The sequence below is a fragment of the Dendrobates tinctorius genome, unplaced genomic scaffold (genome assembly GCF_039654945.1).
Source record: "Dendrobates tinctorius isolate UK_male_01 unplaced genomic scaffold, ASM3965494v1 ptg000070l, whole genome shotgun sequence".
In the NCBI taxonomy this organism is placed as follows: domain Eukaryota; kingdom Metazoa; phylum Chordata; class Amphibia; order Anura; family Dendrobatidae; genus Dendrobates; species Dendrobates tinctorius.
The window spans coordinates 17,229,355-17,246,669 of NW_027361738.1; the positions used below are offsets into that span (position 1 = coordinate 17,229,355).

At 41.7% G+C, this 17,315-nt stretch overlaps 1 protein-coding gene across 2 annotated transcripts in view; it reads left to right on the forward strand.

The window, feature by feature from the left end:
- Positions 1 to 17,315, forward strand: part of AHR (aryl hydrocarbon receptor) — a 165,216-nt gene that overhangs the window by 103,572 nt on the left and 44,329 nt on the right. For both annotated transcript variants that reach the window (XM_073581436.1, XM_073581435.1), the window contains exons 3-4: positions 1,010 to 1,116; positions 12,162 to 12,251. In XM_073581436.1, coding sequence (XP_073437537.1) covers positions 1,010 to 1,116; positions 12,162 to 12,251 — 197 coding nt within the window. The remainder of the gene's footprint in view (positions 1 to 1,009; positions 1,117 to 12,161; positions 12,252 to 17,315) is intronic.

The following is a 17,315-nucleotide window of genomic DNA, read 5'->3' on the forward strand; positions in this document are numbered from 1 at the left end:
TGTCGGATGATGGGATCAGTAGTCCCATCAGCTGACACCAGTGACCGGAGGTGAGCTTTATACCTCCGATCACAGCTGAGCGCTCCCGCTGTCTTTTGACTGCGCGGGAACACTGGTTCTCTGACCGGCGGGGATGATTTTCCTGCCAATCAGAAGCTTTGTTTGCACGCTGCCATGCACATTGCAACGCAGCAAACACTGCATGTGGGATCTGGGTTCGGGTACTGTTCTGGCACCCAGACAAGAACTTCTTGTAACTGTTCAACCGGGCCCGAACATCCAGGGGTCCGCCCATCTCTGGTTACATTCACACATTAATTATTTGGTCAGTGTTTTACATCAGTATCTGTAAGCCAAAACCAGGAGAGGGTGATAAATACAGAAGTGGTGACGTGTTTCTATTATACTTTTCCTCTGGTCTTGGCTTACAAATACTGATGTAAAATGCGGAGTGTGTGAAAGTGACCTCGATGCACTTACCGTGTTTATCATTGGACTTAATATTTCTAAGACCCTTATCACATTTGCAGATCCTATAAAAAAAACTGCAGATAATGGCGTATTGCTTTATTATGACCAGTAAACGGACTAACACGTTGGTGGAAACCATAATTGACCCCATCATAATTGGGGCTCCACTTTTGTCCCTTCCCCGCACTTCCATTCATTTCATTGTATTGCTGCTATATTAGGGCAGGCGCAGATGTAATAAAAGCCTAAATGCAATGTGTGACAATTTGGCCGTTTCTACTCTTTGCTAGCCGTACGTTTTAACTCTCCAAGTATGACCATGTTCACTGAATTTTGTTGAAAGTTTTTCCCTGATTTTATTTCACATTCGTGCAGCGTTTGTCATGATGGTTTCTGTGGAGAAATAACAAAGAGGAGTATCCAATCCCCTTATCCAATGCCTGTTTTTTATTTTTGTTCTTAATTTTATTTATGTCTTCTCTCTCGGGCCAGCTTTCGGTTTGAGCATATTGTTTTGTTTTTTTTTTTTACATTACAGTTGCACTACAAGGATCCAAGAAAGATGGCAATGGAATCGGTGACAATCGAAGGACCATTAAAACGGGAGAAGATTTGCAATTACTGGAAGGGGAACTTCTGTTACAGGTATGAGAAATGATGATCCATGTAAGGGTATCAGCTCCATTTATGACTTTGAAAGGCTTGTTGTTTTTGTTCATTCTCCTACTGACACTGATTCAGATTGGATGCTAAGTTCCGTGACTTAGACAAAATGGCAGCCTGCTGTGTAAATATGAAAAGCGTCATCAAAATTTGCTATTTGATGATGCCATTAGGTAGGTTGACCTATTCTGAATGTAAAAGGGCTACTGTTCCAGTATGTGCAGCGGTTAGAACCTATCAGAAGAAGTCCATGGAAGGACAACCTGTATTGTCCACAAAGGACAGACCTCCATTCCAGTCTCCATTGCCATTTTGCTCTGTACCATGATAGCATTTGAAAGTGGTGGTGTGAAGTCAATGTAGGTGGACGTGTGGCTCGTAGCTCAGTGTCATGCAAATGCCTTCTAATGGTTTGTCACCTTAGGCTTGCTTTGTGACGTCCAAAACTGATCCAGAGAGTCCCGGGAGCCATTTTTCAGCATGTCAACACCAGGTCACTCATTGCTTGTTCTACTATGAGCAACTTGTCTCCCATTGAGTGTGTATATGTATATAGATAGATATTCTCACACACCCATAAGTTCCATATTTATATATTATATGTTCCTTCATTGTTGTTAGTGGAGCTTTGTACTATTTAGATGTTTTTACTACATCGCGAACAAACAATCGCTGTGTCCATGATTGTTCTCGTATTTGTCAAGTCTCATATTTGGCATAAAGGAAATTGAGAAAGAAACACTGGAATGTATGGATCCTTTTAGACGTCCTAAATGAGCCTCTCTAGTACATGTTTCAGCAGTTATGAGTTGTATGTCATTAAAATATATGGCTCATGGGTACATTTTCTTGCGATGGCCACATCGAAGGCTGGGGGTTCCTTTTATGAAGTTCAAGAAGACCCATGCCTGGCCTCCCATACTAATGTAGGTTTACTCTGTATGGTCGCACTTTATCAAAGCATTTTAAGCAATTAAGGAAATTACAGTTTACATTTGTCCTTGACGCACACATTCATTTTAACTTTCCTTCCTAATGAATTCTTCATGGAAGTGGTTACAATAAGCGGCTTATTGACAGTAAATTGGCATATGTAAAAGGGTTATTTACCCCCGGGCAAGCTCAAAATAAAGAGTGCTGCTTTGTAAATGGCTGCTGAGGGTTTTCTCTAAGCTTAATTGATATAAAACTCTAGATCATAGGCTCTGTGGTCATTAGGTTGTCTGGCAATCATAGTCACCTCTGTGTGTAAAGGTCCTCTGGATGGAGACTGTAGTTACAGGATGTCTACTCTTCGGAGGATGAGGTTGTAATACTACGATCCTGCACTTTACTATTCATGTAGCTTAAAAATTGTAGCAAACTGTTTATATCCGAAATTGGAGACAAAGTAATCCCGTGTTGTATGTACTGGATGAATATAATCATGTATTACCTTTTCAGTGTACAGGATCTCACAAAAGTGAGTACACCCCTCACATTTTTGTAAATACTTTATCATATCTTTTCACGGGACCACACTGAAGATCTGACACTTTACATTATATCAAAGTAGTTTGTGTACATTGTGTGTAACAGTGTAAATTTGGTGTGTCCTCTGAATACTCGACACACAGCCATTAATGACTAAACCGCTGACAGCAAAAGTTGCCATGCTTTCAGCGCGGTCAGATGGCGGTATAAATTGGATGGAAATCTAACTGCAGTGCACGGACTGGCCGGTAGCTCTCCCTACCTGAGCATGTGTGAATGAAGCCGTCACACTTGGGTCGGTCACTCTGCATTGCAGTCCGCTTTATACGGCCATCTGACTGTGCCCTAATGGGAGTCTGTTCAAAGCAAGTACAGGTGGTCGGTGCGCCCTCTGCGTTACCAAACAATTTATTGCCACCTTCCTACCTACTTTAATTTTTTTTCCATACCGCTCTGCCCACCTTTAAAACCTTATACGTAAGATCAGTGTCCAGTGCTTACAAAATGGGCTTGTTCAGCTGGCTTTTTCCTGAATATTAAGGCCTTAAAGAAATTGTCCACTACTTGGACTTCTTATACTGCTCACATGGCCCCCATAAAATAATAAAGCTTATACTCCCCTCCTGTGCTAGCATCTTTACTGCGGTGATGGCACTCGTTCTCCCGCTGCTGTTGCTGTGACGTGAGGCCGGCACCCAATCAGTGCTAGCTTCATTGTCCCCTCCTCCTGTCGAATTGAAGAGGAAGTCTGAGATCAGATGCAGCCCTGACTTCCTCTTCATATTCGATTTGTCCGAAGACGAGGAAAGTGACGCCATCCCTGATTGGGCGCCGCCATCACGTGTCACAACAACCGCACGAGAGCCCCAGGGAGAACGAGTGCCCACACGGGAGGGGAGTAAAGGCTTTATTATTTTATAGGGGGAAAACATTCTGCTCAAGAAGGGGTTGTCCTAGTAGTAGAAAACGCCTTTAAGAATAGGGCTGGTTTGTTTTTGCTTTGATTTATGGTATATTATAGAGATGAAACGTCAGCTTACTTTGAGCTCATTTGTATCTAATACAGAGAGTACAACATCATTGACTAATAGCCCAATATATGTCATATAGAGACTTATGTCTCATTAATTTTGATGCTTGTTGGGTGAATATCTGACAACTATAAAATGTGACATCTTGTATAATATCTGCCCATCCTTTACTATACATTATTAAAAAATAAAAGGGGTTGTTCACTACTTTGCTATTAATCAGGTCGTGGGATATGACCCCTTCATTGATCAGCTATTACCAGGGTCCAGAGTATGCAGTGAGCAGTGCAGGTTTGGTCACTTTTTAGTGACTTACCCCAGGTTCTGCAGATCGGCTCCTGTTCAATCCTAAGGCTAGACTATCGATGCCAATGTTAACAGAGAAATGTAGCATTTATATATTTCTGTTCAGTTGTGACTTGTCTTTAAAATGGTTATCCCCAAGATTGGAAAATAATTGGCAGTGGAAGAAAAACGCTATGAAGTAACAACTTCACTTACCTGATGAATTTCCTGCCAATTTCTGACATCTGATGATTATCGACGTGACCACTGCAGCCAATCGCTGGCCTCAATGGCGTGTGATTGGTGCTAAGGCAAGTAATTGGCTGCAGCGCTCACTTGGGTAATTGCTTTGGGCTGTTCAGTTGAGTACCTTTATCACTTGAATCTGTTCCGCTTTGATGTGATGATATTCTGTGTACACACAACCAAAAAAAGCTTGTTTCTGTTGTGTATTCTTATACACATGGAAGTGTGGCCTATGTACAGGGGTTGGACAAAATAATGGAAACACCTGGAAACATCAACAAAAGTTAGTTTAATATGGTGTAGGTCCACCTTTTGCGGCGATTACAGCTTCAATTCTCCAAGGTATGGATTCATACAAGGTGTGAATTGTTTCCAAATGAATTTTAGTCCATTCTTCAGTTAAAACACCCTCCAGTTCTTTGAGCGATGATGGCGGCGGAAATTGACGTCTAACTTGAATCTCTAAAATCGACCATAAATGCTCAATAATGTTGAGGTCTGGGGATTGTGGGGGCCAGATGAGATGCTCAACTTCATTACAATGTTCCTCGTGCCATGCTTTAATGATTCTAGCTGTATGAATTGGTGCATTATCATCCTGAAAGATGGCGTTCCCCTCTGGGAACAGTACTTGAACCATAGGATGCACTTGGTCGCCCAAAATGCCTAAATAATCTCAGCTGTTAATTCTTCCATGAAGGGATATCATTGGCCCGGCGGATCTCCATGAAATAGCACCCCAGATCATCACAGAACCTCCGCCATGTTTTACGGTCGGGAGAAGGCAGTCTGGAAGGAATGCTTCTTTCGGCTGTCTCCAAACGTACACTCGGCCGGAGGTCGGAAATGGGGTAAACGATGATTCGTCTGAGAATATCACATGTTTCCACTGCTCGAGGGACCAATTCTGGAGGTTTCTACAACACTCTAAACACTTGGAAACACTTGTCATTGAGAGCAGCGGTTCTCTAATTGCAGCTCTTCCGTGGAATTCAGATTTGTGCAGCTCCCGACGAACAGTTTTCATGGAAACTGGGTTCTGTAGGTGTTCATTGAGCTCAGCAGTGATTTTCGGAGCCGTGGTCGTGCGATCCTCTCTCACAATTCGCTTTAGAGTCCGACGGTCTCTCTGTCAACTTTGACTTGTGCTTTGCTACGGACGTTTTTCCTTCTCTTTCAAACGCAGTCATTACTTTGGCGACAGTACCTCTTGACACGCCAAGCATACGGTCACTTTCTGTTACACTAGCGCCTGCCATACGAGCACCAACAATTTGGTCTCTTTGAAAATCTGAGAGGTCTGCCCTTGGTATCAGGTTTTCATCAATGTTCTTACAATTTTGCAAAACAAACAGTTAATTTACATACATATATCACATAACACAAATAATCAAATACAAAACATTACCATATGTCACGGTTTGCATGTTTATAACATGTTCGAAGATTTATGATGCCAAAACGTTGGGTGCTTCCATTATTTTGGCCAACCCCTGTATCTGACTTGTATTAACCGTTCAGCAGTCTAAAAAGTGTCTGTAATACACATGTGCTGATCTTTCCGCATAGTGATTTTTTTCATGTTTGGTGGCTTCAGTAATGTATAGACACCTTGTTCTTCTCCCAGTAATGTAAGGAATGTTTCCCATCTAACTAGCATGGATGGATCTTCTGTATGAAAACTACTGAATTCTCAATTCATGAAAACGTGTTTGACACACTTAACCCGGCGTGAACATTTGTTACATTTGAAACTCTTTTCTCGTGCAGGAAACACTTTATATTTGGGCACATAAATCAATTTTTGCACTTTTCTGGTTCCGCCCTAATGTTACAGCCTTAAAACGATAATGAACCTCATCCATCTCCCTAACTAATGGAGTGTTTGTGCTGAAGAAGTGACCTTTGTTGTAAAACACAAGTGCGGATGCCATATTAACAAGTGAGCCAGTATGCACATACAGCCAATGACAGCTCTTATGTGCTGACATGATGCATAAATAACCCTTAAAAGACCAAACCTAGGATAAAAACAAAATGAGAAAATACCCTGTAATAAGTAAACAGTAAAAAAAAAAAATCTGGACGCTCCCTTCTCCAGTATTTAAAACCTCACCTTGTGTCCACCAATCCCAATATAGATGGGGGGCCGAGCAGGACTGGGGCCCGACTGTGCAGACTCCCGCCCATGGGGAGCTATAAATGAAATGCCTAGCTCAAAAGGCGGAAGAGTGAGGCTTGGCCCCTTTCTGAGCTAGACCTTTCATCTATATAGCTTCCCATGGGGAGATGTCTGCACATTCGGGCCCCGGTCCTGCTCTACCCGTATTCATATTGAGGTCAGCTGACACAAGATAAGGTTTTAATACTAGAGACAGGATAGAACCGTCCAAATTGGGTACACCTTGTCGATGTGGGATGGCTTTTATCAAAACAGTGATTAAGTATCCTGTGTTATTTACATGTACTACTATTATTCACTTATTTACTTACTATGCTCATTTTGTGTTTTTTCTTGGGTTCTGTCTCTGACATGGCCGCAGTGTGGACGTGCTCTTACACATTGCATATATATCAACTTCTGTTCCAGCTCATTTCTTTGGTTTTGCTGTAGTTTCTTGTACCTTGTATAGACAGGGCTGTAGTCTCCTTTCTGAGCTACGTGTTTCATCTATATAGTTTTTCTTACACATGTGTCTGACCAGTCGGTCCCCGGTCCTGCGCTGCCCTTATTCACATTGAGATCAGTTGACACGAGATAAGGTTATAATACTAGAGGCAGGATAGGACCATTCCGACTGGGTACACACTGTGGGAAAAAATGGTGTTCACTAAGTACCCTATGTTTACACGTACTATTACTGTTTACTTACGACAGGGTAGTCACACTTTTTTTTTTTTTTTCTTAGATTTTGACATTTAACAGACAAAACCCAAGATAAAAACAAAATGAGCAAATACCCTGCATAAAAAGTAACCGTACATGTAACACTTACTTGACACTATATTAATCTATAACCTATAACCCTTGCCTGATTATTTTTTCCGTGATGATGATTTTGACATAGCAAACGGAAAAAGTACAAAAAGTCATTAATGCTAATGTGTTACGCTTTGTTCACTGTTGATAGTGTATGACGGGCAGATTTCTCCGTGATTGTTTATATGGGTAAGTTTAGCGTCTGCACCAAGATCTTTCCCAGCACATAGCCCTAAGAGATGTATCATAATCACAGTGAAACCAGTGTTAATCATCTATTAACTTTAGTCACAGTCTTACATGTTCCTGAAAAAAAGAATTCTTATTTTTTTATGATATGAAGCTTTATAATTTCATTTTAGTGAATTTCCAAAACAACATTTTAGAAAAGTCTTGTCCATCATAACATCTTATCATTAGATATGTGAATTGATTCACAGCACCCTTGGCCATGTCAGTAGCTACTGAACATGACTCCTGCGATCAGCTTGCTATCTGCCAGGATCATGGCGCCTATTTTGATTTCTAGCTCACATGATTTCACACCAGGCCTACTATTCAGAAGAGGTGCTAGCTAGTCCAGCAGGTAAGAGGCAGTTCGCAGGGCTCCCATCCAGTGGCCATACACTATTGACGTGGCATCTGGACCAGCATCCTGCAAATTGATTCACATGGTGGGTAATAAGTGTCTGACCGCTGGGACCCCCAATCGAACAAGACCCCCAGAACGATAATTTGCAGTCCTTGATTGAACGAGGTGATGCTCACATATCCCCACTACCACTCCCTTCATTGTCTGTGGCTGATGGTGATATTGAAGTGTTTAACAAGAGCAATAGTCGCTTGTGCATTACTGCAATGTTCACACTAGCGCTCTACTGGCCCGTCATTTTCTGTGGGTCGATTATGGTAGCAGTATATGATTGCCGCCAGTCCCCGTAGACAATCGATAGAGTATATGTGGCCATCACTTCTGCTTAAACAGGTGATCTTAGAGTCCATCTCTTGTCATTAGTGAGGGTCTCAGTAGCTGGACATCAGACTCTTCTGATCTCTTGTCATAGTAGGCTAGAGGAGGAGGACCTGTCATCAGGTCAAAAGTGGGCAGTTTTTGCTGTTAACTTATAACTCCTTAATAGGGAGCCCCCGAAAGACCGCGCCCCAGATCCCTACCATCCACATTCCTCTGGTAAAGACCATAAACATTAGCAACAAATATCTGTGGAGCCATATGTCGGAGGGAGCAGCAGAAATAAAATAAGTGCAAAAAACTGATCTGGTGACGGGTCCTCTTTAAGGTAAAACAAGCCATAAATCTATTTTAGTTCAACTACCATAAAGTACTGGGCAGGGGTTTTTTTTTTTTTTTGTTTTTTTTCATTTTAAGAGGAAAAAAATATTGTTAGACTCCAAATCCAGCAATCAGAAGAAATCCCTGGATGAACAACCATTTCCTGAAATTGCCAGAATTAAGTGAAGGGGGATCCCACATGCCCTAAATCTTGGGTTGTACAATGGGTTATATAATGGTGCCAACGCGTGCACACAATGTAAGCACATCCCAGTGCTCGCTGGTGCTCAGTTATGTTATTGGATTGGAATTGGTTTTTTTTTGGTATCCTATTGCATACTTAATAGAAAGCATTTGTCTAAAATGATTACTAAATAGCATATTGCAATTTCTATGAAGCAACACTACTAGAGGATGACTACAAATGGGTCATTTTATTTATTTCAATCAAGAGGATGTGTTATATATTTTCCATATGAATTTGCGGGTGTAAAATCCACCTAGTATACAGTAGCAGTGAAGTAGATGAAATTTGGGAAAAATCTTGAACAATAATGTAAGAAAGTTTCTGGGTACAGCTCATCCCACCCGATATGCTTAATGTTATCCATCCTGGTTCCTGGGCAATCCACTCCGGCTTGTGAGGTATCAAGCGGCCTGGTGCAAATAATTTTTTTGCTTTTAATTCACATTGCTAAAAACCTTTTAAAATCTTCTGCCAACATTTCTGCTCAGAAATTAACCTGCTGTGCAGATTATAAATCCATAACAAAGTCCAAGTTTATTACATGCAGATTTTGCTGTGGTTCCATGACCAAATGTGCAACGTAATTCCCATGAGGAAGTACGCGGACGGTCCACAGTTGAAAGCCGTGTTATCAGTCCCTCCTTAGAAGGTGGCCTATGGAGGGATCTGCAACCTGACCTTCACATATTTTCTACAATTTGTGGCATGTACTATATCCTCTAAATAACATCTACGGTACTTTCTAAAAGCAGGTAAACCTGTGCCGCTGATAATAGATTTTGATCATTCTAATGTGAAGATCTTTGATTTTTGAAAATCGTTACAATAACCACAAGCTCGGCTCCTGCTTCCTAGCTTCTGTGGTTCTTCATTTGATTAGCTGGTCTGGCACGCCGCAATGATGATGTCGCGCCAGGCCAGCTCGTCAACATATGAGCCGGCAATGCCATCAAGTAAGAACTAGTTCGTAGGGTTCTCATCCACCAACCACAGAACAGTGGCGTGGCCGATGGACTACGTTCATCCATTCATTTATTTTTGTGTGTTTGGGTGTTCTTTTTATGATCTAAACTTTCCATCCACCCTGGTCTGGCTTCTGAAGACCTAGCAAGCAACTCCTATACTTGTTCTACAGTCCGAGCACAATGCACATTCACATACAGACTAATTGCAGATTACATTTTTCTTTTTTTACTTTTGTCTATGAAGAAATTGGATCGCGAAACAGCTCTATTTATTTTGGCTTTTGTTCATTCCTTTTACTGGAAGTTGATCTCTGCGTGTAGATGTGCTGCCAAATTTTACATGTTTTGTTTGTTATCAACAAGGCATAGGCCATGTTGATTGTACGAGCAGATAAATGCGCTCTCCGTGACTTATCACAGAAGGAGACGTTTTGTCTACTTGTTTACCGAGAGGCCGACTCGTCCAAATCAGATTTTTGTCCATAATGCGACTTTGGGCTCGTTTACTTAAAGGACCTGTGGTATTAAATCACCGTGACCGGCTGCATGTTTGCCGATCAATGATCGCTTACTAACCTGTTTACACAAGCTGACCAAGCTTACGATGCACAGAAGACAATGAGTTATAGGTCGTTCAGTGAGTACAGGCTGCCATTGTCAGCAGTACAAATTTCGTTGTACACAGGATGATTAGCTGCCGAGAACAATGATTTTTTTTTTCCAGCAAACCTAAAGAATCATTTGGCCAGGCAAACAATCATTTTGATCATTCATCATGTGATTGGCTGCCGGTTCACACTGATCGATTATCATGAAACTACCACAGCTTTCTTAGGAGTGTGCATCCCCGATAAGTGTAAAGTGTAAATGCACCTCTGGTCCTTTTAATTAGTTGTACCAAAAATTAAGATCTCCCCATTCTCCCCTAGAAAAATTGTACGTGAGGCTAGCTACTACAATGCTGGGATGAAGACGGGAAGATGAAGCTTGTCCAGGTGACTGGATACTTGTCTAATGGCCCCCACCTAGATCTATTGCCGGCCGCTCCTTTTCCTGAGTTAGTACAGCAAGTGGAAACGTCTGCAACCGATCACTGCACCGGCTGCAGCAGTCTGGCGGATGGATGTCCTATGATGTTTCCATTTTCTGTACTGACTTAGGAAACAGAGCGACCTGGGCTGGATCTAGACTAAGTATAAGGCCGGGGTCACACTTGCGAGTTCAATGCGAGAAACTTGCACAAGTCTCTTGCATGAATACCCGGCACTGCTGCCGACACTCAGGACCGGAGTGTGCGGCTGCATGTCTTTCTATGCAGCTGAAAGCTCCAGTCCGAACCGCCGCCGGCAGTGCCGGGTATTGATGCAAGAGACTCGCGCGAGTGTCTCTCATTGCACTCGCAAGTGTGATCCCAGCCTAAGAGAGGAGAGTTTATTTTTTTTATATATGAAGTCCCTTGGACAAGTGTTTATTTTGCTTGGACAACCCCTTTAACTACTTGAAGACCTACAATAAAAGTGTATGTAACCACTCATTTCTCAGATCCTTGTACTGAATGATTGTCCACTGCTGTGTAATGTAGTTTCCAGTGACTACTCCAAACACAATGGCCCTGATTTATCATCAGCATTTTTAACACCAGTCTTGAGTAGGTGAGGTGGAGTAGAAGGCGCCCATTAATTGAGGAACAGGCTTCTTAATGAATTAGACAAGCCTTCTCCACAAATCTTACTTCCATCCCGGACAAAAGCAAGATTTGTGGCGTAAGGAGCACCCCAGCATCGCCCACTTTGTTGTAACTGAGTGAAAACCACAAAAGTCACAACTTTTTTGAGTAGCCTTGTGCAAATATTTTGCAGCTTTTCAAAACTTTTTATGCTAGTTTTCTGGCACAAACTTTGAATGATCGGGGCTAATGTGTTGATAGTAGTTTTTTATTTTTTAGAGGTTGTAAAAGAAAATAAAGCTCTGGAATCTGATCGGTTGATATGGGCAAGCGTTCTGTCCTGGGCGTCATTTAATTTGGCTGTTCTGAAATGAACAGCGGATCACTATGCGTAGACTCGGCTGTAACTGAGCATGTGTGACCAGCAGCACTCAGGTGGCGCCATACTGATGGTCAGAAATGGTCACCGCGTCATTTAGTAACATGCATACGGCAAACATTCTTCACTTCATGATCTTTACTTTAGGGGACATGACATATAATGATGGGACGTCACCATTTACCATAAGCAACTGCAAAAAAAAATATTCCTTAAGGCAGCATAGAGTGTGCCTACCGTTCAGCCATGACATGCATTAGGTTTTATAGATTGTAGTCTAGGCAGTTTTCCAATTTTTCATTTTTTTACTTGATTTTATACTTGTGCAGCACTGGCGTAATATGTTAATGTGTTTTCGTTCTATATTTTTTTTTACTCTTATTGATCAGTAGTGCCTTGATGAATATTTATAATTTTCTTTATAATATTTGATCATATTGAGTTAAATAATTCTTCTCTTGCAGGCACTCAATGGATTTGTGCTGGTGGTGGCCGCCGATGGACTTGTGTTTTTTTCTTCATCCACCATTCAAGATTATCTTGGATTTCAGCAAGTATGTATCTTTTTTTTTTTCACTTGACATATAGAAATATGTTCATTTTTTGCATATATATATATATATATATATATTCGTGTAGAAGCCGACCCCCTTAATTTTGCCACAAAAAGCTGGGAAAACTTATTGACTCGCGTATAGTGTTGAGCATTCCGATACCGCAAGTATCGGGTATCGGCCGATACTTGCTGTATCGGAATTCCGATACCGACTTCCGATATTTTTTCAATATCGGAAGTCGGCATCGGAATCGGAAGTTCAAAGTTGATTGACAGCCGAAATGACGTCATCATGATGCGCGGTGTGTGCGCATCATGATGCGCCGTCATTTCGGGCCTTCCGGGGGTCTCTGCCGGCCTGCCGGGGGGGCTGTGTGGACAGCCCGGGGTCTGTACCGGCCTGCCGGGGGGCTGTGCCGGCCTGCCGGTGGTCTGTGCACCCTGTGGGGGTCTGTACCGGCCTGCCGGGGGGCTGTGTCGGCCTGCCGGTGGTCTGTGCACCCTGTGGGGGTCTGTACCGGCCTGCCGGGGGGCTGTGCTGATGTCCGGGGGTCTGTGCAAGCATCGTCCGATGGGACTATAAGTCCCATCTGGCGATGCCTGCTACCATGACAGTGATTGACACATTAGTCAATGATGGGACAGTAGTAGTCCCATCATCCGGCTAATGTGTTAAATGTTAAAAAAAAAAAAAAAAAACTACATACATACTACATACATACTACATGCTACATACATACTACATATATACTACATGCATGCTACATACATACTACATGCTACATACATACTACATATATACTACATGCATGCTACATACATACTGCATGCTACATACATACTACATACATACTACATACATACCACATATATACTACATACATACTACATGCATGCTACATACATACTACATACATACCACATATATACTACATACATACTACATGCATGCTACATACATACTACATACATACTACATACATACTACATGCATGCTACATGCATGCTACATACATAACACATATATACTACATGCATGCTACATACATACTACATGCTACATACATACTACATATATACTACATACATACTACATACATACTACATGCATGCTACATACATACTACATGCTACATACATACTACATATATACTACATGCATGCTACATACATACTACATGCTACATACATACTACATATATACTACATACATACTACTTGCATACTACATGCATACTACATACATGCTACATACATACTACATATATACTACATGCATGCTACATACATGCTACATACATACTACATATATACTACATACATACTACATGCATGCTACATACATACTACATGCTACATACATGCTACATATATACTGCATGCTACATACATACTACATGCTACATACATACTACATATATACTACATACATACTGCATGCTACATACATACTACATACATACTACATACATACCACATATATACTACATACATACTACATGCATGCTACATACATACCACATACATACTACATACATGCTACATGCATGCTACATACATAACACATATATACTACATGCATGCTACATACATACTACATGCTACATACATACCACATACATACTACATACATACATACTACATGCATGCTACATACATACTACATATATACTACATGCATGCTACATACATACTACATGCTACATACATACTACATATATACTACATACATACTACATACATACTACATGCATGCTACATACATACTACATGCTACATACATACTACATACATACTACATGCTACATACATACTACATATATACTACATGCATGCTACATACATACTGCATGCTACATGCATGCTACATACATACTACATACATACTACATGCTACATACATACCACATATATACTACATACAATACATTCATACAATACATACATAGACATACAGTACATATAACATAGAGTAACATACTTACCAATACTTGTCACATTGTTCCCCGAAGCCATTGTCTTTTACGGAATAAATATTAACATAACAAACCACAAAAATACTCACCCACGATCCGAAGCAGTCCACGAGTGTGTCCCACGACGATCTTGGGTAGAGAACTGCAGCATCAGCTGATGCTGCCGTTCTCTACGGGCTGCAGGAATCCAATGACGGAAGGTAGGTATCCTTCCGCACTGTATTCCTCCGCCACTTAAAAAAAAAAAAGTCCCTAGTCTCACTTTATGCCATTGCTGCGTGGGACACACTCGTGGACTGCTTCGGATCGTGGGTGAGTATTTTTGTGGTTTGTTATGTTAATATTTATTCTGTAAAAGACAATGGCTTTGGGGAACAATGTGACAAGTATTGGTAAGTATGTTACTCTGTTATATGTACTGTATGTCTATGTATGTATTGTATGAATGTATTGTATGTAGTATATATGTGGTATGTATGTAGCATGTAGTATGTATGTAGTATGTATGTAGCATGCATGTAGCATACAGTATGTATGTAGCATGCATGTAGTATATATGTGGTATGTAGTATGTATGTAGCATGCATGTAGTATGTATGTAGTATGTATGTAGCATGCATGTAGTATATATGTAGTATGTATGTAGCATGCATGTAGTATGTATGTAGCATGCATGTAGTATGTATGTAGCATGCATGTAGTATGTATGTGGTATGTATGTAGCATGTAGTATGTATGTAGCATGCATGTAGTATATATGTGTTATGTATGTAGCATGTATGTAGTATGTATGTAGTATGTATGTGGTATGTATGTAGCATGTAGTATGTATGTAGTATATATGTGGTATGTATGTAGCATGTAGTATGTATGTAGCATGTAGTATGTATGTAGCATGCATGTAGGATGTATGTAGCATATATGTAGTATGTAGCATGTAGTATGTATGTAGCATGTAGTATGTATGTAGCATGCAGTATGTATGTAGCATGCAGTATGTATGTAGCATGCAGTATGTATGTAGCATGCAGTATGTATGTAGCATGCATGTAGTATATATGTAGTATGTATGTATGTAGTATGTATGTAGTATGTATGTAGTATGTATGTAGTATGTATGTATGTAGCATGTAGTATATATGTAGTATGTATGTAGCATATATGTAGTATGTATGTAGCATGTAGTATATATGTAGTATGTATGATGCATGTAGTATATATGTAGTATGTATGTTGCATGTAGTATATATGTAGTATGAATGTATTATATATGTAGTATGTATGTAGCATGTAGTATGTATGTAGCATGCATGTAGTATGTATGTAGTATATATGTAGTATGTATGTAGCATGTAGTATGTATGTAGCATGCATGTAGTATATATGTAGTATGTATGTAGCATGTAGTATGTATGTAGCATGCATGTAGTATATATGTAGTATGTATGTAGCATGTAGTATGAATGTAGCATGTATGTAGTATGCATGTTGTATGTATGTAGCATGTAATATTTTTTTTTTTTTTTTTACATTCAACACATTAGCCGGATGATGGGACTACTACTGTCCCATCATTGGCTAATGTGTCAATCACTGTCATGGTAGCAGGCATCGCCCGATGGGACTTGTAGTCCCATCGGACGATGCCTGCACAGACCCCCGAAGCCTGCACAGACCACCGGCAGGCCGGCACAGCCCCCCGGCAGGCCGGCACAGCCCACCGGAGCCTGCACAGACCACCGGCAGGCCGGCACAGCCCCCCGGCAGGCCGGCACAGCCCACCGGAGCCTGCACAGACCACCGGCAGGCCGGCACAGCCCCCCGGCAGGCCGGCACAGACCACCGGAGCCTGCACAGACCCCCTGGCAGGCCGGCACAGCCCCCCGAAAGGCCCGTACAGACCCCAGAGAGGCTGTACAAGGCAAAAACAGGGTTTTTCTTATTCCGATACCGGAAGTCCCATAGACTTGAATGGGACTTCCGGTATCGGAATCGGCGATACCGATACTTTTTTTTAAGATCGGCCGATCCATTCCGATCCGATACTTTGAAGTATCGGACGGTATCGCTCAACTCTACTCGCGTATAAACCTAGGGTGAAAAATGCAGCAGCTACTGGTAAATTTCAAAAATAAAAATAGATACCAATAAAAGTAAAATTAATTGAGACATCAGTAGGTTAAATGTTTTTAAATATCCATATTGAATCAGGAGCCCCATATAATGCTCCATACAGTTCATGATGGGCCCCATAAGATGCTCCATACAAAATACGCTCCATATAATGCTGAACAAAGGTTAATAATGGCCCCATAAGACGTTCCATAGATTATGCCCCATATGCTGCCCCCATAAGATGCTCCATAGAATATGCCCCCATAAGATGCTCCATTGAATATGCTTCCATGTGCTGCCCCCATAAGATGCTCCATTGAATATGCCCCCATATGCTGCCCCATAAGATGCTCCATTGAATATACCCTTATATGCTGCTCCCATAAGATGCTCCATTGAATATGCCCCCATATGCTGCCCCATAAGGTGCCCCACAGATTATGCCCCATATATTGCTGCTGCCGCTACTGCAGGTATTAAAAAAAAAAAAAAAAAAAAAAAGGACATGCTCGCCTCTCGTCGCTGGGGGCCAGGTGCTGGTGTGCTGAGCAGGTGGACACCGACGCGCTATGGGCGACAGGTGTCACCGCTGGCTCAGTACCTGGCACCTGAGATATTCACCTGTCCCGGTTCCAACTCTGCTCGCCGCTGTCTGCCCGCCTGGTCCTTGTGTCTGTGACTGTTCAGACAGAGGGCGCACACTGACTACGTCATCGCGCCCTCTGCTGCCTGAACATCACTGACAGAGGGACCCGGCAGGCAGACAGCGGCGAGCAGCGTTGGAACCGGAACAGGTGAATATAGCATATACTTGCCTCCCCCTGGCGCGTCTCTGCAGCCCTGTTATCCCTCGGTCTCCCTCCCTTCCTTCAGCGATCACGTGGTAACGCTCATTAAAGTCATAAATATGCACATATTCATGACTTTAATGAGCGGTACCATGTGACCGCTGTAGGAAAGAAAGGAGACCG